This window comes from Suillus discolor (genome assembly GCF_016758755.1).
Source record: "Suillus discolor strain FC423 chromosome Unknown F5147scaffold_39, whole genome shotgun sequence".
Taxonomy (NCBI): domain Eukaryota; kingdom Fungi; phylum Basidiomycota; class Agaricomycetes; order Boletales; family Suillaceae; genus Suillus; species Suillus discolor.
Genome location: NW_024541286.1, coordinates 247,811 through 268,778, shown reverse-complemented (window position 1 = coordinate 268,778; position 20,968 = coordinate 247,811). Strand labels below are relative to the sequence as shown.

At 49.7% G+C, this 20,968-nt stretch overlaps 9 protein-coding genes across 9 annotated transcripts; 3 read left to right on the top strand and 6 right to left on the bottom strand.

The window, feature by feature from the left end:
* Positions 1 to 296: 296 nt before the first annotated feature.
* On the top strand, positions 297 to 621 carry F5147DRAFT_638148 (uncharacterized protein; the record flags this gene model as incomplete). Its single annotated transcript, XM_041432966.1, has 1 exon — positions 297 to 621. The coding sequence occupies one exon, from the start codon at positions 297 to 299 to the stop codon at positions 540 to 542; it is 246 nt and encodes an 81-aa protein (XP_041291142.1). The 3' UTR covers positions 543 to 621.
* A 236-nt stretch (positions 622 to 857) lies between these two features.
* On the bottom strand, positions 858 to 1,061 carry F5147DRAFT_579613 (uncharacterized protein; the record flags this gene model as incomplete). The annotated part of the gene is made up of 1 exon (XM_041431494.1): positions 858 to 1,061. One exon carries the CDS (start codon positions 1,059 to 1,061, stop codon positions 858 to 860), a length of 204 nt encoding a protein of 67 aa, XP_041291141.1.
* Positions 1,062 to 1,798: 737 nt separating this feature from the next.
* On the bottom strand, positions 1,799 to 4,547 carry F5147DRAFT_638145 (interferon-inducible GTPase-domain-containing protein; the record flags this gene model as incomplete). The annotated part of the gene is made up of 2 exons (XM_041432965.1): positions 1,799 to 2,556; positions 3,488 to 4,547. The coding sequence occupies 2 exons, from the start codon at positions 4,545 to 4,547 to the stop codon at positions 1,799 to 1,801; spliced, it is 1,818 nt and encodes a 605-aa protein (XP_041291140.1).
* A 4,986-nt stretch (positions 4,548 to 9,533) lies between these two features.
* On the bottom strand, positions 9,534 to 11,048 carry F5147DRAFT_775408 (interferon-inducible GTPase-domain-containing protein; the record flags this gene model as incomplete). Its single annotated transcript, XM_041441719.1, has 1 exon — positions 9,534 to 11,048. The coding sequence occupies one exon, from the start codon at positions 11,046 to 11,048 to the stop codon at positions 9,534 to 9,536; it is 1,515 nt and encodes a 504-aa protein (XP_041291139.1).
* An 839-nt stretch (positions 11,049 to 11,887) lies between these two features.
* Positions 11,888 to 13,228, top strand: F5147DRAFT_703117 (uncharacterized protein; the record flags this gene model as incomplete). Its single annotated transcript, XM_041437837.1, has 5 exons — positions 11,888 to 12,074; positions 12,096 to 12,121; positions 12,148 to 12,585; positions 12,688 to 12,857; positions 12,910 to 13,228. The coding sequence occupies exons 1-5, from the start codon at positions 12,032 to 12,034 to the stop codon at positions 13,226 to 13,228; spliced, it is 996 nt and encodes a 331-aa protein (XP_041291138.1). The 5' UTR covers positions 11,888 to 12,031.
* Positions 13,229 to 13,241: 13 nt separating this feature from the next.
* On the bottom strand, positions 13,242 to 14,758 carry F5147DRAFT_761999 (interferon-inducible GTPase-domain-containing protein; the record flags this gene model as incomplete). Its single annotated transcript, XM_041440559.1, has 1 exon — positions 13,242 to 14,758. The coding sequence occupies one exon, from the start codon at positions 14,756 to 14,758 to the stop codon at positions 13,469 to 13,471; it is 1,290 nt and encodes a 429-aa protein (XP_041291137.1). The 3' UTR covers positions 13,242 to 13,468.
* A 1,191-nt stretch (positions 14,759 to 15,949) lies between these two features.
* F5147DRAFT_838168 (interferon-inducible GTPase-domain-containing protein) lies at positions 15,950 to 17,614 on the bottom strand. The gene has a single exon (XM_041444130.1). The coding sequence runs from the start codon at positions 17,580 to 17,582 to the stop codon at positions 16,197 to 16,199; it is 1,386 nt and encodes a 461-aa protein (XP_041291136.1). The 5' UTR covers positions 17,583 to 17,614; the 3' UTR covers positions 15,950 to 16,196.
* A 402-nt stretch (positions 17,615 to 18,016) lies between these two features.
* Positions 18,017 to 18,688, bottom strand: F5147DRAFT_703113 (uncharacterized protein). The gene is made up of 3 exons (XM_041437836.1): positions 18,647 to 18,688; positions 18,521 to 18,582; positions 18,017 to 18,448 (listed from the first exon to the last, which is right to left on the bottom strand). The coding sequence occupies exons 2-3, from the start codon at positions 18,580 to 18,582 to the stop codon at positions 18,289 to 18,291; spliced, it is 222 nt and encodes a 73-aa protein (XP_041291135.1). The 5' UTR covers positions 18,647 to 18,688; the 3' UTR covers positions 18,017 to 18,288.
* Positions 18,689 to 18,839: 151 nt separating this feature from the next.
* Positions 18,840 to 20,443, top strand: F5147DRAFT_703108 (uncharacterized protein). Its single transcript, XM_041437835.1, has 3 exons — positions 18,840 to 19,818; positions 19,871 to 20,069; positions 20,129 to 20,443. Exons 1-3 carry the CDS (start codon positions 18,983 to 18,985, stop codon positions 20,375 to 20,377), a joined length of 1,284 nt encoding a protein of 427 aa, XP_041291134.1. The 5' UTR covers positions 18,840 to 18,982; the 3' UTR covers positions 20,378 to 20,443.
* The last annotated feature ends 525 nt before the right edge of the window (positions 20,444 to 20,968 follow it).

The window sequence follows — 20,968 nt, the reverse complement described above, 5'->3', positions numbered from 1 at the left end:
GTACTGTAGAAGTGGGGATGGGCAAGATCCTAAACTCCGACCATGATTTCCAACTCCTGTTATATAGTGGGCGGTGGCTAGGCGCCAGGCATTGGCGCGGGTACAGGTACGGGTACAACTGCTAGATACCCGGTACCCGTCCAATCAAAACGGGTCACGAGCCTATGCCATATTCAACAAAACTATAACTGTACAGTAGCCAATCATAATTATATCAAACCAATCACAACAATAGAACTTACAAATTTCTCCAGGCGGCCTGGCTGGACCTCTAACCCAGCCATGATCTGTCCGCGATGGATGTCGACGTTGATTTAGAGTGCCTTGGTATACTCGAACAGCGAATGTTCGAACTCTCGTTGGCCGCAGGTGCTGCAGGGAATGAACAATGGGGAAAAGATGCTGTCACGCACCAAGACCGATGGAACCCATATGAGGGTCTCCCCGAGCACTGGAATCATGGTGACCGAGATCCGTATGCACCAGAATTTGAAGGGGAACTGGATGTGCGTCGTTTTCATATTCACGGTGGCGGGAATTGAGCCCGAAGTCGTTAAGAAAGAAAAAGCCCAAACCACGGCCACAGCCAAGGAAGGTACATGGAAGTACTTGACGTGCGCGAGGATGAGCGTGCTGTTGTGCTCGCCTGTGACTGGGTGCGTAATATCTATCAATTTATATATGAGGCGACGATGTCAGCGAACGAGCGGGCTCGGCCTGAAATGAAATTATCTCGCACTTTCCTTGACGCGCGAGGCTCTTATTTTGCACCTGAACGCAAGTCCATATATCTTATGACGAAGGTGCACACGTACGCAGTTCTCCTTTGTCAGACCGCTGAGAGCCTACTCGTCGAACTAGGGAGGAGTGTCTATGGCAGTCGCATTTACATTCTCGACGAATGCCTCGCTGATGATGTTCACGGCGAATCCTTGGTCGCTCTTCAAGTTGGTAGCTGTGTCTTTCAGGCGGCCCGCAGCATTGTGGTTGACTGGCGGGTAGTAGGGTTGATTCCATCTAGAGGTGAAGAAAAATTGCCAGGCAAGACCGCAGAGGTGCATGAATTGCTGAGAACAATGCACACTATGGACAGTGCTGCAGGTATAGTACTTGGTAAGAAGGTGCGAGGACGTTCCTGAAATGGCCGGTCTTGGTATAAGTCTATGTAGACTTCAAGTCTACGTCTGGGTAAGTACAAGTCTTGGTACAGGTGGCGATGCTCTGACGGAGTTTGAAGACGCTACGAGCACGGCTGACATCACATACCCGTCTCTCCCACCAGTCACATCACACTTCGCCGCCGCCGCCGCCGCCGCCGCCAGGGGCTGCATACCAACGCATGGGCCATGGACATCAAGGGGGGAAGGAGTGCGATGTGAATAAGGCAAGCCAGGAGAGGGAAGGAAGACGAGGAGTGGGCGTATCGAGTGTCACTGAGGTATTTGAGTGCTCAGACATGGTTTACCATCACCTCCAGTGGTGGCGGGCGGGCATAGAGGCAGCATTCCTGACAGTTGGCGGGCAGCAGGCAGCAAAGGGGCGGGATGATAATAATAACCATGAATCGCACGTTGATTCTACTCCGCCTGAATTTGCCGAGTGTGCCGAGGGGTGCCCAGACTTCTACCCAGACGTAGGCCTGAAGTCTGCATAGACTTGTGCCAAGACCGGCCAGAATCCTGACATTCACGAAGGTGCGATAGTGCACAGCCACCAAATCTCAGAATTGGCGCACCCTACTACCACTACCGCACCCATGAAGTACTACCTCCCTCAACAGACTGCCGCAACATGTTCTTCACCAGGCCAAGTCATTCAACAGCTCAATCTCGTGGATGATGTTCTTCGGCTGGTTTTTTTTCACAACATCGAGTATCGTCTTATTCGAAACGATGTAAACCCTTTGGTCGGGCATATTAGCACTTTCCAGGTTGTCTTTCACGATCTGGCGCGTCTGCTGAATGAACTGCTCCTGTGCATCCTGGTAAAGCGTCTTCTTCTGGTCCTCACTCTCATCATCATCACTGTCGTATCCCATATCGTTCATGGTGTTGCGGATGTGCTGATCTGCCTTGGAACGCACGATATACGTGGGGATCTTGAAATACCTGCAGTTGGTGAGGATGGTGATGTCGGTCATGGTGAAGTGATTGTCGAACAGGACGATGATGCAATCAAAGACATAAAGTCCTTGGGCATTGAAATACTGCCAGTCTGGGACTTTGAGTGTGCCTGCGCCCGGGACGTCGTACCAAACATATGGGTGTTCCGCGTTGGGGCTGGGATATCTGGCCGTGACCAGCATTGTCTCGGTGACACCAGTAGCAGCAGATTCGGTGTCCTTATTGTGCAAACCACGGAGGGCATTGATGAGAGATGATTTCCCCGCTCCTGCCACCCCGGCTACTGCGATTTGGAAAAGGTCCCAGTGATATTGCACTCTCCGCCTAGTGACGCTGACTTCTTCAAGTGTGGGAGTCACCACAGGTTGAATACCTTCTTTCAACTTGCGTTCAGCCTTCTCCTTGGCAGCATTAGCCACCTTTACTCGCTCTTCTGCCACTTTGTTTAATGCATTGATCGTCTCCGCAGTCACATCCATCTCTTGCAATTTCTCGACCTGCTCCTGAATAGACTGAATGTCCATGTTTGCTCGTTTTTGAATAGCAGCACATTCCACCTGGAACACCGCTATCATTTCCTTGTGAGATTGTACCTGTATGACTTCTCTAGTAGCCCATTCAGCCTGCGACGTCGCCAGCATTTGCGTATATGTCTGTGCCTGTGCGGTGAGCTGATCCTCCGCAGCCTTTTGCTGTGATTCTTGATTTGCCTGTGTGATCTTTATTAACGCAGCCTGGGCAACTTCTACATCCCTGCGAGCCTGCTCAGCCACGCCTTCTGCACGCTGACGTGCTTCGAGGAGGGATACATTGACTCCCATTCTTGATCAGTGGTTAAGTGGACCTGTTATTCGTCATGTCGTATGATAGCTTCTATCTATTGAGCTGAGGAAGCTTACTGAAATGTATACGCTGTGCTTCGAAAATTGGTGTTGATTCAGAATGAGTGCTGTAGATTCACAAGAGGGGCATTTACAACCAACCCCTATCCCAGAATTGACGCACCCTTGATCTGCACGAGATCATACATTCATCTCACGATGCATCGGAGGCACAGGATTGCGTTGCATCAGAGTGCGATACCTTTCGTCCGGTAGATCTTAGGTTCATACTAGAAATCTCAGTTGCAAATCATTTGTAATTCCAAGTATTCAGTCGGATAGAATTCAGTCACTCGCAAGCAGTAACACATGTGGAGAAGTAACAACATCAGCACAGAGGAAGAAGCATATGAAGAAGTTGAGAAGAACCGAATCTGCAAGTCTGGAGGTCATGGAGGGTATGATAACGGAGCAAGAGTCCAAAAGAAGAAATGTAAGAACTGTATCATCATAGTCGCCCCTCAGGCCTCAGTACTCAGTCACGTTGTCCTCGCCTGATCTGGGCTTCTCGGATCATGTCACTCAACAACTCAATCTCATCGATGGTCTTCGGCTGCTTTCTTGCCAGAAAATCGAATATCATTGTATTCGACGCGACATCGAGCATCGTTTTATTCGAAACGATGTAAACCCGTTGGTCAGGTATATTGGCATCTTGCAGGTTGTCTTTCACGCTCTGGCGCGTCTGCTGAATGAACTGCTGCCGTGCAGTCTGGTAAAGCTTCTTGACCTTGCTGCTATCATCATCGTCGCTGTCATACCCCATATCTTCCATAATGTTGCGGATGTGTTGATCTGCTTTAGAGCGCACGATATACGTGGGGATTTTGAGACGTCTGCAGTTGGTGAGGATGGCGATGTCGGTCATGGTGAAGCGATTGTCGAACAGGACGATGATGCTGTCAAAGACATAAAGTCCTTGGTCGTTGAAGTACTGCCAGTCCGGGATTTTGAGCGTGCCTGCGCCCGGGATATCGTACAAGACAAGAGGGTATTCTGCATTTGGGTGAGGGTATCTAGCCATAACTAGCGTTGTCTCGGTGACGCCAGTGGCAGCGGCTCCGATGCCCTTATTACGCAAACCGCGGAAGGCATTGATGAGAGATGATTTCCCTCCTCCTGCCACCCCGGCTATTGCGATGTGGAACAGGTCCTCGCGATATTGTACTCTCCGCTTGGCGGCGCTAACTTCTTCAGGTGAGGGAGTCACCACAGGTTGAATGCCTTCTTTCAACTTGCGTTCAGCCTCCTCCTTGACAGCATTGGCTACCTTTACTTGCTCTTCTGCCGCTTTCTTCGACACGTTGGCTGCCTCCTGGGCGACAGATGCCTTTCTCTTCTCCTCATTGGCAGCCTCCTTTAGTTTCTTGGCCTGCTCCTGGGCAGCCTGGGCGTCTCGTCTGGCTTGCTCTTGTACAGCAGCAGTTCGCTTACGCTCCTCCTCTGCTTGCGCTGCTTGCTTCTTTGCTTCCTCGCTGGCGGTACGAGCAGCAGCTTCTGCCTGTAAGCGGGCTTCGTTGGCAGCGTGTTCGGCTTCAGCCATCGCCTCCCTTTCCTTACGGGCCTGAGCCTCTGAGGCTGCCGCGGCTTCCTTAGCGGCTTGCTCAGCCGCCCTAGCCTCTTCCTGTATTTTTTGATTCAACCTGTTGAGCTCAGTGATCTGTTCTTCGGCAGCCTTAACATCCTGTCGGGCTTGCTCTGCCTCAGCCTCAGCCTTCTGGCGCTTTTCTATCTCCTCGAAGGATGGATTGGGCTCGTCTGGGTCCGTAAAACACATCTCAGTTTGCTCAACAATGGTAATGCTTGGCCCTGTTAATGGTCACGTCGCATGATGCTCTCATCTCTCGAGCTGAGAAAACTTACTGGTGTGCGTATGCTTTGGAAAGAAAAATCGGCTGACAGCGCTGTTCAGAGTAAGTCCTGTAGGAACGAAGAGCCGATCCTAGACTATAGAATATAATGTCTGCCTTGAGGCGTTTCATATTGTGCCGCATACAGACCAAGAGAACGACTAAATGCGGCCAAGCGCTGATCATAAGTTACCCAGGGCTATGGGTTGTTCCCCATCCGGAGGATTGCATGAAGCGTGACCTGGAGGCAATGAAGTGTGGAAAAAGTTCTGTGCATGAAAGTTGGGAATGAGTTACCAGATCTGATCAGATTGAACGACGAATGTATGCGTACCTCACAATTGAGAGACAGCATGATATGTGGCAATTTTTAACGTAAGTCATTTTAATGAGTGACCAGGTGAGGCATCACCTAACGGGTGCACCGTGAACTTGGAGAGCCAGTGTTCGAGTAGATATCGATGAGGTTTGCGACTGTCACAGAGGTATAGCGTATTCTGGGAGTAGGGCCACGCTCCTACCCAGCGGACGGTGGGGGTCCCGTCCTAGTACAGCTAGATAGTTTAGTACATATCAATAGAGCAATTTTCTCTCACCTGCCATAATTCAAACACCGAACAGTGCTTGGAAGAAGTTCGGTGTTTGAGGTGAGAGAAAATTGCTCTATTGATATGTACTAAACTATCTAGCTGTACTAGGACGGGACCCACCCTCGAAACGTCCGCTGGGTAGGAGCGTGGAGTAGGGCCATGACGACGAATTGTCGATATGATCCCATGAGGCACAAGCAAAGTATATTCGGTGATACCATAATTTATCCGCTGCCTCATGTCCATCAAGTCTACTTGTTTAGGCACCAGTTACTATTCGCCCCACTCACTTCTTAGGCTGGGGCTCAATATAAATCTTCATCGCGTGGAAAGTAGAATTGAGCACCCCAAACTGTCTATTCGACGAAGGAGTCACTGAGCTTGTGATGTGCCAAATGCCACATTATGTGGCAGGGGACTTGGGCTACGGCAGCTCATACGTGCACAATGCTGTGGATCCATCTTATGACACGAGCACCAAGGGCCATTTGAGCAATACAGCTACCGTCAAGATACAAATAAAAACTATTTGAATATCTGTGTTTTCAACTATGCGAGTAACCGCTCGTTACGAGCGCATCATCTCCATGAGAAGTATAGAGTGCGTTCGATCTTACTGGAGAGCTGAGTCAAGTGCAGTTGATGATTATCATAGACAGTGAGATGTTATCGAATACTTACCAGTGAACCAAGCACACAACTCGACCTTCATATCTTCATCAATCTTATCCATCATGGACTGATACGATTCGATGGCTGCTCCAAAACTACCTGCTCGAAAGAGTGCATAACACTGTTGCTGGTTCGCAGTTTTCCACAAAGACTTGAGGTCCCAGCCAAAAAGCTGTGGAAAACACGCAGTTGAGCACGAATAAAGTTTCGGTTGAATCATATCAACGTACCACGACAAATTCATCGTACGTCAAATGAATTGGTGATTTGTAAAAGAAAGTGCTAGCATTGGCAGCGGCAGTGAAGTGTTCAACAGCTTCATTGTAGCGCGCGCCCTCCAAGGCGATATCTCCCATTTGGACGCGTAGGTAGGCCTGGTGTGCGAAGGGCAATGATCAACAACGACACATGAATCTGGCATGAGCGAGCGAATGGTACTCACTTCCACTATACGACAAACAACAGGATCGACATCGGGAGACGCAGCCAGCTCTCGGATGCGAAGCATTGCCTCTTGATGTTCATTTGCATTGAACAACGCAATGGTCTAAAAACCGCAATGAAGCACGCATTATGCGAGAAAAATATTACCCGCCTTGATCAAAAACAGGAAGTGATCGGTCTTTAAATCGTTGGTAAACATGGATGCGAGGTCAAATGATATCCTCGCAGCCAGAACCTGCTTTCTTCCACAGAGGGCAATGCCCTTGGATATATGGCCTGCTAACGATGGCTGAATGCTGACGGACTATGCCATCATTGAAGTCAACTTTTGTAAGTAGGTCATGATGGGTCAGTCAATCTCACCCGAATTGCGTCTTGAAGTGCTTGGTTCCAGTCGCGCTTTCGCGCCATAACAAATGCGCGATTGGCATATGCGGTGTAATTGGCATGAGACTCGATATCTAGATTTAGCACCTTTGTAGCGGTAGGCCAGTCCCCAGCTATGCATGCGTTGCGGACTGTCGAGTTCATAGCGATGACCTGCGTAAATCATGTTCACATTGCGTTATAAGAGTCAAAGGTGGGAACCTGCCTTAAACTCAGAGTAGGCTTCAGCCTTGACATAAAAAAAGACGCTTAGATGATGAATTTGGCGAGAAAATGAAAACGAACGTACCCGGTGCGTCCCCTGCTCCTTCATGAGGCCATCCTGTGAACCCTCCTCTGACAATGCATCCTCGCATGTTGGCCACTCTGAGACCTTTTTATCCACACCTCCACTGAGGATGCGCTTGTCATCCGCAGAGAACGTGACGCATTCCACCTCTCCAGAGTGCTTGAATATGGCAATGTTTCGTCGATCTGAGAGTCGCCATAGGCAGACACGATTGTCATGAGATGCGGAGGCAAGGAGAGTGCCACTGGAGTTCAGCGAAATGGCGTAAATGTTCTTGAAATGGCCCTTCCAGGGATCACCGACCTGCTGCCAGGTCGATGCATCCCACTCTCGTATGGTGGGGTCTGCCCCGTCACCTCCCAAGAAAAGTCGCGAGCCATCGGGCGCCCAAGCGAGTGAGTAACATAGTCCTCCACCAATCGTTTTGATCAACCGAGTGGGGAATAGAGGTGGCGGCGGGGGATCACCACTATATCTTGTAGTGCGATTCTGATAAATTTGGACACCACGGTTGGTGACAATCGCAAGAAGTGCTTGCGAATTGCCCATCGGCCTTGGCGAATACTGAACGCAGCGGACAGTCCCACTGCAACTGAGTGTATATTGCACCTGCCACGTCGATGTATCCCATAGCTTCGTGGTAGTGTCAGATGATCCACTGGCCAGCATCCTGGAATCCCAAGAAAAGCCAAGTGAAAATATCCAGCTGTCGTGAGCTTTATCGAGTGCTTGACTGAGTGGTTCCCCAGTTTTTCCATGCCAGACGATGAGTTCTCCGCTCTCATCACCGCTTGCTATCCATTGCCCATCTGGCGAAATAGCCAATGTGCGCACCCGACTGCGATGTCCCTCCATCTTCTTCAACACTACACCGGTTTTCAAGTCCCACAGACGAAGCATCCCGTCGTACGAGGCCGTGACCATGCGTTCGTCACGGTCGCGGAAAACTGCGAGTGCGATCACCCAATCCTCATGATCTTCGAATGTTCGAGTGGGTGTGATGTTTGGAATGAGCGCTGCCATTTTAGTGAAGCTGCAGCACAGTTAAGGTGGACTTTGTGTGTTGGACGATAGGTCTTGTTCGAAGTTGCACAGGTGCGTGTGATGGGGTGTTTTAAACCTGTTTTATAGCATTACCCTCTTGCCGGACGACTAAAACATAGGGGGTTATCATAATAAGTACCCTGCTTGCCAAATAGACTCGTGCGTATAAGTCGTCTCGCCGCAATGTTCCACATCTGTCAACGGGCCTGGTCGCGATTGTTTCAGGGGTACATGCAGCAGATAGGAAGAAGACATACACAGTTCACCCAATTCGCCTGATTGGCCGTGCCCTCTAATTTCAATTAAATCGTCACCCAAAGACGTAGTATTCCACCCTGTGACATGTTGAGCTTCTGTTCCCTCGAACATTCGTAGCGGAGATCCGACACTTCCTTTGATCTGCTTTGGTTGCTAGCATCACGGGTATTCGCGATTTGCTATTAGCGTTTGCTTCGCGTCAGTGATGTTGCTGCTAATTAGGTGGAAATGGTGGACAGCCATCAAAATACATGTAACATGTGCGTCGCTCGCGCTAGCGAGTTGAAATACATCCCAAGTCTCGGCCCCACACATTTACTCACAGGACCTCAAACTCATTTGACCTTGGAGGTAATACGCCATACGCCGCACATACCCAATGCAAATGAGATGTTCAGGGACGCGAGAGCTACGAGTAGGAATGAGAGGATTAGCGCTAGTGACTGTCGAAATTCAGTCGAATGCAACTTGCCCACTTCACCAGCGTCAAAACGAGAGCCTGAGGTATATATGTAAGCATGGATTTGAGAAAGGAAGCGACAAGTACTTGCGAGGAATGGATCAAGAGGGCGGACAAAGTAGCGTCAATACGAAAAAAACTGCTCGGGGTCATAACAGCGGTACTTGAGCGTGTAGTGTGATATGGGCTAAGAGTCAAATCGATCACGCTTAAGGACCGCCGCATGAGAACACCTTCAATTACCCGTTCAGCAAAAGTTTGCATTGGTGTATTTGGCGATCTCTGCGGTAGTAACGATGTCTGAAACGGCCGTCGTTCAGCCGAGGTAAAGAACATCGAGCGAAGTTTAAACTCAGCTCGGAGGTGTCAGGTCCGTCAGATTCACTCACGGGCCTCCAGCCGAGTTTTGACTCTTACTACTAAGTAATTCGTAAGCGGTAAGAATAAGCGGAGAAGTAATAACATTACAAAGGAAGAAACATAGGCAGAACTGTATGTGCAAGTCTGCGGTCAGGATCGGTCACAAGCGGTATGGTCATGGCGAGAACGGATCAACATCAACATTGGTAAGAGCCCGAAGGAAGCAATATAATAACTTAAAGATCTCTATCATCGGCCACCACCTCTCATTCATAATGATGTCCACTTCGGCATCACGGCGTGCTCGCCTGGTCTGGGTTTCTTGGATCAAGTCGTTCAACAACTCGATCTCGTCGATGACCTTCACTGCCTGCTTGCTCTTCACGACACCGATCATCGTTTTATTTGAAACGATGTAAACCTTTTGGTCCGGAATGTTCGCACCCTCAAGGTTGTCTTTCACGCTCTTACGTGTCTGCTGAATGAACTGCTCCCGTGCAGCCTGGTAAAGCTTCTTCTTCTTATACTCGCTCTCGTCATCGTCATCGTCCTCGCTGTCGTTCGCCATATCGTCCATGATATTAGAAATGTGTTGATCTGCCTTGGAGCGCACGATATACGTGGGGATCCGGAAACGCCTGCAGTTGGTGAGGATGGCGATGTCGGTCATGGTGAAGCGATTGTCGAAGAGGATGATGATGCAGTCAAAGATGTAGAGTCCTTGGGCATTGAAGTACTGCCAGTCTGAGATTTTGAGCGTGCCTGCGCCCGGGATATCGTACCAGACGAGAGGGTATTCCGCATCGGGGTGAGGGATTCTAGCCATGGCTAGCGTTGTCTCGGTGACACCAGTGGCAGCAGCTCTGAGGTTCTTATTGCGCAAACCGCAAAAGGCATTGATGAGAGATGATTTCCCTGCTCCTGCCACCCCGGCTACTGCAAAGTGGAAAAGGTCCTCGCGGTATTGAACTTTCCGCTTGGCGGCCCTAACTTCTTCAGGAGAGGGAGTCGCCACAGGTTGAATGCCTTCTTTCAACTTGCGTTCAGCCTCCTGCTTGGCAGCATTGGCCGTCTTTACTTGCTCTTCTGCTACTTTCTTCGACACATTGGCCGCCTTCTGGGCGGCAGTCGCCTTCCTCTTCTCCTCATCAGCAGCTTCCTGTAGTCTCTCAGCCTGCTCCTGGGTAGCCTGGGCGTCTCGTTTGGCTTGCTCTTGTACAACGGCAGTTCGCTTACGCTCCTCCTCTGCTTCCGCTGCTTTCTGCTCCGCTTCTTCATTAGCGGTATGGGCAGCAGCTTCTGCCAGTAAGCGGGCATCATTGGCAGCCTTTGCAGCCTGGGCCATCGCCTCCATTTCCCTACGGGCCTGATCTTGTGAAGCTGCCGCGGCTTGCTCAGCGGCCTGCTGAGCCGCCATAGCCTTTTCCTGCGATTCTTGATTCGACCTGATGAGCTCGGCGATCTCTGCTTTGGCAGCATCAGTCTCATTTCTGGCTTGTTCAAGAGCCGCCTCTGCCTCCAGGAGCCCGTCTATTCTGACGAGGAGTCGATTGCAATCTTTGAGTAGACTCCAACATCTATCTTTGGACAGACTCCCGGGCCAGAATCTATCTTTGGACAGACCCCGAAATCCATCTTTGGACAGACTCCAAAATATATTCTTGAATAGAGTACTCAATCGAGCTCCCATCTCCGAATTTGCACAACAATGGTAATGCGTAACCCTGTTAATGATGACGCGGACGTCGCATGATGCTCCCATCTCTTGAGCTGAGAAAACCTACTGATATGCGTATAGTTTGGAAAGAATAATCAGCTGAAAGCGCTACTCAGAGCAAGTCCTGTGGATTTCAAGATGAGAACGAAAAACCAATTTTGAACCTTACAATATAATTTGAGACGTCTTATATTGTCCCACGTGCAGACCAAGAGAACGACTGAATGCGGCCAACCCAGGGCTATGAGTTGTTCCACATGGATAAAAGTGCGTGAAGTGTGACAAGAAGGCAACGAAGTCATAGAACGGAACCTGATGAAGGGAGGACGTCCTGTGCATGGAAGTAGGGAATGAGTTACGAGATCACATTGAATGATTGTATATGCCCAAAAATGTAGAAGTTAACATGATATGTGGTGTGTGCGACATGCATCATGCCATTTCATCTAACACAATCACATCAGCTTCAAGCTCCATCATTCAAAAAAAGTCAATTCTGCGAGCGCTCAGCGTAGATCATCATCAGCAGAAACTCGCAGTCGACCGAAACGACAATAGCCCCCAGGTGCCTTCATCAAGAGGAAGGTGTTAAAGTACAACCATTATACTGGATCGTCTGGACCACACACCTTAAGCCCGCAATCCTCCTCGTTGTTAGGGCGTGTGGAACGCATAGAAGTGAATGGGCCAGCCCGGGTCTCAACGGCATACAATCATATTACCGGATCTCCTAAAAATTTGCCTTCGGTTACTGGCAAATTAAAAAAATTCGGTCACGATACTAGCTTGCGTTATGCCAACCAATTGAACTCTAGTATACGAAACTACGACCAACAAGGATTACCCTCAACTTTCCGTTTCAGACTCTCCTAGCGGAAAGCTTAAGGTCTAGCGGTGGATTGTTACCATCTGCATTCGAAGCTGGGGTGATTAGCCTGTTGACCACAGGTTTTGACATGCTACGCGAACCCCTACCGGAGTCAACAACTACACACAATGGTTGATCTGCATCTGTTGTAGAGAGGTGCAGGCAACTGCTAGCGCCTGTTCTTCTTATGTTGCCAAATCTCAGGACTCTTCGACGACTCTCGACATCACAGCGTGTGCAGCCATGCTCACTGATGATCGTTGCCGCGAGTTTCTACAGCAAGCTAGAGATATGAAACTTCAAATCGATACTCACCCACCGGAAAACCCCCGAGTTGGCGCAGTTGATCCACACACCAACAAGGAGGACTTAGAACGCGGCATGGAGAAACATGGAGAATCCACTCGGACTACGCGTGTTTGGCTAGATTCAGACACATTATCTGTCGCGTCACGGAAGGATAGCGAAGCTACATTGGTAGATTTGCCAATTGGCCACAAGGCTTTCTCACCCGTCCAGGATTCTATACATCGCTCTGGCAAGGACGTCACACTCTCAGTCAAACAGATCATGGAACACGACGAGGCTCTATTCTCGCACGACCCAAACTCAGCAAATGTTCAAGCATCGGTACCTGGCTCTGTTCCACATCAGATGGCTCCATAATCGTCAATTCCTGTAGAAGACGTCGCGATGGCGATATCTTTAGCACGTTACTCAGGACCGTCTCCTGCAGATCCTCAGAATATATCAACATGCTCGTCTGCCGACTCCTATCCTTCGTCGTTACTGAAAATTCCAACCCTATCTATGCCCGGAACCTGGTTCGGGCACCAGGGTCTTACTCGACCAGGTATACTTATGATTGATTTTGCGGTGGGAGATCGCATTATCCCCGCAGCTTCGTCGAGCAGGTACGCAAGACTCCGCGGTTTTGACTTAGCCTTTCCTTACGAGAAATCCTAGTTCGCCCAATGTTGCATTTACCGTACAACTTTCTTGTTTCCGCAAGGATCCCCATCATGAGCTTCAGGAAGGTGACAGCCTGGATACCACCCTTGACAAGATCAGGAGTGTGGGAGGGGATTGGCCTGCCACAGGTACCCTCGTAGTACAACCCCAGAATGGACGCTCAACGCCATCACTAATACCCTTACGAGGTCATACGTTCACAGATTCATCTCATGATGTCGGAGGCACTGGATCGCGTTGCATTAGAATGCGATACCTTTCGTCCTGTAGATCTAGGTTTCTACTAGAAATCTCAATTGTAAATCCTTTGTAATTCTAAGTATTCAGTCGGATGGAATTCAGTCGCTCGCAAGCAGTAAGAACATGTGGAGAAGTAACAACATCAGCACGGAGGAAGAAACATAGGAATAACCGAATCTGCAAGTCTGGAATCAAGATCGGTCACGAACGGTATGATCATGTCGGGAACGGAGAAGTATCAGCAAGAGTCCGAAGGAAGATGTGTACGAAGAACTGTATCATCACTGACTACCCATTCGTAATAGTCGCCGCCTCAGTCACGGTGTCCTCGCCTGATCTGGGCTTCTCGGATCAAGTCGTTCAACAACTCAATCTCGTCGATGGTCTTTGGCTGCTTTCTCGCCAGAACATCGAATATCGTTGTATTCAACGCGACATCGAGCATCGTTTTGTACGAAACGATGTAAACCCTTTGGTCAGGTATATTAGCATCCCGCAGGTTGTCTTTCACGCTCTGGCGCGTCTGCTGAATGAACTGCTGCCGTGCAGCCTGGTGAAGCTTCTTGACCTTGCTGCTATCATCATCGCTGTCATACCCCATATCTTCCATAATGTTGCGGATGTGTTGATCTGCTTTAGAACGCACGATATATGTAGGGATCTTGAAACGCCTGCAGTTGGTGAGGATGGCGATGTCGGTCATGGTGAAGCGATTGTCGAACAGGACGATGATACTGTCAAAGACATAAAGTCCTTGGTCGTTGAAGTACAACCAGTCTGGAATTTTGAGCGTGCCAGCGCCCGGGAAATCGTACAAGACAAGAGGGTATTCTGCATTGGGGTGAGGGTATCTAGCCATGACTAGCGTCGTCTCGGTGACGCCAGTGGCAGCAGCTCCAATGTCCTTATTACGCAGACCGCGGAAGGCATTGATAAGAGATGATTTCCCTCCTCCTGCCACCCCGGCTATTGCGATATGGAAAAGGTCCTCGCGATATTGTACTCTCTGCTTGGCCGCGCGAACTTCTTCAGGTGTGGGAGTCACCACAGGTTGAATGCCTTCTTTCAACTTGCGTTCAGCCTCCTCCTTAGCAGCATTGGCCGCGTCTGCCGCTTTCTTCGACGCGTTGGCCGCCTCCTGGGCGGCAGTCGCCTTTCTCTTCTCCTCATCGGCAGCCTCCTGTAGTTTCTTGACCTGCTCCTGGGCAGCCTGGGCGTCTCGTCTGGCTTGCTCTTGTATAGCGACAGTTCGCCTAAGCTCCTCCGCTGCCTGTGCTGCTAACTTTCTTGATTCCTCGCTGGCGGTATGAGCGGCAGCTTCCGCCCGCGAGCAAGCTTCGTCTGAAGCACGTTTGGCGTCGGCCATCGCCTCCCTTTCCTTACGGTCCCAAGCCTGTGAGGCCGCCTTAGCTTCCTCAGTGGCCTGCTCAGCCGCCTTAGTCTTTTCCTGTTGTTTTTCATTCAGGTTGCTGAGCTCAGCGATCCGTTCTTCGGCAGCCTTAATATCCTTTCGGGCTTGCTCAGCAGCTGCCTCTGCATCCCGGCGCTTTTTTATCTCCTCGTCTACTGGATTGGGCCCTTTTGGCCGCTTGGAACATCCCATCCCTGAGTTTGCTCAAATATAGAGATGCGTGGCCCTGTTAATTGTCACGTCGCATGATGCTCTCATCTCTTGAGCTAAGAAAACCTACTAGTATGCGTATTCTTTGGAATGAAAAATTGGCTGACAGCGCTGTTCAGAGTAAGTCCTGTAGGAACGAAGAGCCGATCTTAAACTATAGAATATAATGTTTGCCTTGAGGCGTTTTATATTGTGCCGTATGCAGACCAAGAGAACGACTGAATGTGGCCAAGCGCTGATCATAAGTTACCCAGGGCTATGGGTTGTCCCACATCCAGAGGATTGCGTGAAGTGTGACTTGGAGGCAATGAAGTCGTGGAAGAGGTTCTGTGCATCAAAGTTGAGAATGAGTCACATACCAGATCTGATCCGATTGAACGACGAATGTATGTGTACCCTTACAATTAAGACACAACATGTTATGTGGCAATTTTTAATGTAAAACATTTTAGGGCGAAATACTGCCGAGAGCACCACCTAACGGGTGCACCGTGAAGGGTAGCCATCTATGTCCTTTCGGCTTTCGCGGCTTCATCACCTGAATATCAGCATTTCTGGGTCCGAAGCTATCTTGGAAATATGGTTCATGAAGATGGCATGTCGTTCTTCATCTCGCTCGGGAGCGCGAGTAAAGATACCCTTGTGGCTGTAATGTAGCCTGCCAGTATGCAGGGTGCGGAGAAGTGCATGTACGGATAAGCACCAGTGTGCTCGTAATTCCCGCTGTAGCCCGTCCAGTACGTGGTAGGATTTCAGCGAAGGATGGCAGTAAGAAAGGCAATGTCATCGATAATGTGGTTGCGATACTTGCCACAATGACCATGTGTTGCAGTTTGAGATGCAATAATGGCAGCCCGAGTCAGCCAGATAGTTTTGTATACATACAAGTGTCGGATTCCCAGACTTTCTGCAAGTGTCTTGACACCGAGTAAATAGTAGATATTTGCGACGGAATGTGCGCATCGGTGCAAGACAAGTATGCAAGCGTTTAAATCTAGGGGTGTGCATGGCTGCCGTGGTGGTGTGCTGAAGTGTTCCATGTATACAAACGATGAGTCTAAGCCCAATGCCCACAGGGTCCTACCTCGGACGTTCCCGAGACGCGTTCAACTTTTGTGACTCCGCATAATTTCGAAGTAGCTAAAAAGCATGACAACTTGAACGTGATGACTGGTAACAGAATTATACTGATCGGCAGCTGGTGATTATGAATATATCTTTCTCAGGGCTCCCTCAGTTTACTGGTGGTGGCACGACTCTGGTAGTTCCTGGACTTCCGCTGTTCTCTATCTGGCTTCGCTGACGGTACGAGCAGCCGCTTCCGCCTGTAAGCGAGTCTCGTTGGCGGCATGTTCTGCCTTGACTCGGACCATCGCCTCCATTTCCCTGCGGGCCTGATCTTAAGTGTAAGGCTGCTTGCTCAGCGGCCCGCCGCCATAGCCCTTTCCCGCGATTCTTGATTTGACTTGATGAGCTCGGCGATCTGTGCTCTGGCAGCCTCAGCATCCTTTCGGGCTTGCTCAGCAGCTGCCTCTGCATCACGGCGCCTTTTTATCTCCTCGAGTGGTGGACTGAGCGCTGGCCATGCCTGACGCTTATGCCCAAATAGATCTGTTAAATTCATAATGGTTGCTGCTTCAGCGTCACGGCGTGCTCGCCTGGTCTGAGCTTCTCCGATTAAGTCGTTCAGCAACTCAATCTCGTCGATGACCTTCTTCGGCCGGTTTCCCTTCACGACATCGAGCATCGTTTTATTCGAAACAATGTAAACCCTTTGGTCAGGTATGTTGGCATTCTCCAGGTTGCCTTTCAAGCTCTGGTGCGTCTGCTGAATGAACTGCTGCCGTGCAGCCTGGTAAAGCTTCTTCCTCTGGTCCTCGCTCTCATCGTCATCGCTATCGTACCCCATGTCCTTCATGATGTTACAGATGTGCTGATCTGCCTTAGAGCGCACGATATACGCGGGGATCTTGAAACGCCTGCAGTTGGTGAGGATGTCGATGTCGACCATGGTGAAGCGATTGTCGAACAGGATGATGATGCTGTCGAAGACGTAAAGTCCATGAGTGTTGAAGTACTGCCAGTCTGGGATTTTGAGCGTGCCGGCGCCCGGGAAATCGTACAAGACAAGAGGGTATTCCGCATTGGGGTGAGGGTATCTAGCCATGACTAACGTTCTCTCGATAATGCCAGTGACAGCAGATCCAATGTCCTTATCACGCAAACCGCGGAAGGCATTGATGAGAGATGATTTCCCTCCTCCTTCCATCCCAGCTACTGCGATGTGGAAAAGGTCATCGCGATATTGAACTTTCTGCTTGGCAGCGCTAACTTCTTCAGGCGTGGGAGTCACCACAGGTCGAATACCTTCTTTCAACTTGCGTTCAGCCCCCTCCTTTGCGGCATTAGCCGCCTTCACTTGCTCTTCTGCCACTTTCTTCCATGCGTTGGCCACCTCCTGAGCGGCAGTCGCCTTCCTCTTCCCCTCATCGGCAGCCTCCTGTAGTTTCTTGGCCTGCTCCTGGGCGGCCTGGGCGTCTCGTTTGGCTTGTTCTTGTACGGTCTGGACCATCATCGTCACCTTATAGATTTGTGCTCTGGCAGCATCCTGTCGGGCTCGCTCAGCAGCTACCTCTGCGTCCTGTTGGACTCGCTCAGCAGCTACCTCTGCATCCTGCCGGACTCGTGCAGCAGCTACCTCTGCATCCTGTCGGGCTCGCACAGCAGCTATCTCTATGTCTTGGCGCGCTTTTATCTCCTCGAGGGATGGACTTGGATCTCCTGGCAGACTCGCTAAAGATCCCATATCTGACTTTGCTTGACAATGGTAATGCACGGCCCTGTTAATGGTCACGTCGCATGATACTTCCATCTCTTAGGCCGAGAAAACTTACTGATATGCGTATGCTTTGGAAGGAAAAACAAATAACAGCAGTGCTCAGAGTAAGTCCTGTGGATTTCAAGATGAGAACGAAGAACTGATCTTAATCCATAGAATATAATGTCTGCCTTTATATTGTCCCGCGTGCAGACCAAGAGAACGACTAAATGCAGCCAAGCGCTGATCATATGTTAGTACCCAGGGCTATGGGTTGTTTCACATCGATAAGATTGCGTGAAGTGTGACCTGAAGGTAACGAAGTCATAGAATGGAATCTCATGAATAGAGGACGTTCTGTGCATGAAAGTTAGGAATGAGTTACCAGATCACACCGAATGGCCGTGTTTATCACCAAAATCGCCGAATTATGTATATAAGAGTTAAACACGACATAGTATATGTTATGTGTGATACGCGTCAGCCATTGTGAGATACACCAGCGATGTTGGTGTGTCGGCACGACGTCCATCCGCCAGATTCACTACCAGATAGATAATAAGATGTATTGTAGTAGCATACCTATATGCAGTACCGAGCGGAGCCGCGGGGGACATGATAAGAGTATCAGGTGAGGAACAACAAGACAATAAAAAGGACTTCGTGCGTCTGCCAGGCACCAAAGCGAGCACTGTCACCTGATGGGTGTTCCGTGAAGGATAGCCAGATATTCGATGAAGGGCACACTATATCTCCTCTGCGACAGTCGCAAACTAGATGGCCACGATGAATCGTCAATGATCCTGTTAGGAGGCGCTGCAGAAGGGTGTACTATAGTTAGAACACCGCTGAGGCTAGATTTCATAATATCAGCTCCAAGTTCTGTCATTCAAAAAAAAAAACAATTCTGCGAGCGCTCAGCGTACGATATCATCATCAGCAGAAATCGCAGTCGACCGAAATGACAATAGTCCCCAGGTGCCTTCATCTGAATATATCAAGAGGAAGGTGTTAGAGGACGACCATTATGCTCGATCGTCCGGACCACACACCTTAAGCCCGCAATCCTCGTTGCTAGTGCGTATGGAGTTACCATCTAAAGAAGAGTGTTTGATTAAAACGAGGGCTCGTCGGATCCTGGAAACACGGGTCTCGACTCTCACGGCATACAATCACATTACCGGATCTCTCGGTTACTAGCAAATTGAAAAATTCGGTCACGAACTTACGTTATGCCAACCAATTGAACTTAGTATACGAAACTACGACCAACAAGGATTACCCTCAACTTTCCGTCCCAGACTCTCCTAGCGGAAAGGTCCAGCGGTGGATTGTTACCATCTGCATTCGAAGCTGGGGTGATTAGCCTATTGACCACAGGTTTTGACATGCTACGCGAACCCCTACCGGAGTCAACAACTACACACAATGGTGGATCTGCATCTGTTGTAGAGAGGTGCAGGCAACTGCTAGCGCCTGTTCTTCTTATGTCTGCCAAATCTCAAGACTCTTCGACGACTCTCGACATCACAGCGTGTGCAGCCATGCTCACCGATGATCGTTGCCACGAGTTTATACAGCAAGCTGGAGATATGAAGCTTCAAATTGATGCCCTTGCCTTGCACCCACCGAAGAACCCCCAAGTTGGCGCTGTTGATCCACACATCAACAAGGAGGACTTAAAACGCTGCATGGAGAAACACGGTGAATCCACTCGGACTCCGCGTGTTTGGCTAGATTCAGACACGTTATCTATCGGGTCACGGAAGGATAGCGAAACTACATTGGTAGATTTGCCAATTGATCGCAAGGCTTTCTCACCTATCCAGGATCATATACATCGCTCTGTCAAGGACGTCACACTCCTAGTCAAACAAATCATGGAACATGACGAGGCTCTATCATCGCACGACCCAAACTCGGCAAATGTTCAAGCATCGGTACCTGGCTCTGTTCCACATCAGATGGCTCCATCATCGTCAATTCCTGTAGAAGACGTCGCGATGGCGATATCTTTAGCACATCACTCAGGACCGTCCCCCGCAGATCCTCAGAATATAGCAACATGCTCTTCTGCCGACTCCTATCCTTCGTCGTCACTGAAAATTCCAACCCTATCTATGCCCGGGACCTGGTTCGGGCGCCAGGGTCTTACTCGCCCAGGTATACTTACCATTGATTTTGCGGTGGGAGATCGCATTATTCCCGCAGCTTCGTCGAGCAGGTACGCAAGGCTTCGTGGTTCTAACTTAGCCTTTCCTTACGAGAAATTCTAGTTCCTCCAATGTTCCATTTACCGTGCAACTTTCTTGTTTCCGCAAGGATCCCCATCATGAGCTTCAGGAAGGTGACAGCCTGGATACCACGCTTGACAAGATCAGGAGTGTGGGCGAGGATTGGCCAGCCAAAGGTACCCTCGTGGTACAATTGAACGTTGATAGCGCCAATGGGCGGTCCTGGCTTCCCTACGAATTGGTATGGAGTTGTTCGTGGATGCTACCTCCCGAAAATAAATAACTTAACGTCTGCTACAGGAAAAGGGAGCACTGAATGTGACCCCGTCTATCACGCAAGGTAATAACACGATGCGTCTAATACACCTTAACGATCTATCCGACTTTACCTTCGTTCTGTACACCCTCCCGCCAGAGCTTCCAAAGAGGGCCGAGCCCTGGAGGGGACGATGCTGGGCATCCAAAATTACCCAGCCAGACTCAGAGATTCCGTTTGACATAACAAATATCATTCAGCACTATGCGAACGTACCAGTTATTGTATCATAATAGTCTACCTTTCGGTACCTTTAGACTGCGTTGTTCAGCTGTTGCATTATAAACCCGCACACGACATATGTGGTATATTGGTATCATTTTCCTTGATAGACATGACTAAAACTCTTGCTTGGTATTAAAAAGTGAGCACATCTACGTCACCGCGAAGCGTAGTATAACGGACGCCTCGAGGCGCGTTACGTTGACCTCGGCAACCGGAAGTGCCTGCCTTTCCCCACATGTTTCTTTCCTTCATCATCCTTGTACCTTTGGAAAACGTCCGCATTCCCCTTATCCACCTCTTTACGACCTCACGACCTCACTACGGCACATTTATTCGCGCTAAGCCATCTCTACCATATCATGTCCGGTGGAGACGCAACCCATCATGATGCCACGCCAGAACCTCCCGATGTTAATAGCACAGAAACTGAGCAACCGAAAGGCAGACAGCTCAAGAAGGACGAACGGGGATATGCACAGGTGTACCTCGCCCGAGCACGGATTGAAGGAATTGAGAACTGGAGAATGGCTGTGGATGCAGCGCTGCAGGCAGCCGAAGAAGAACGCGCACGGTTTGAGGAAACGAATAGGAAACGACGG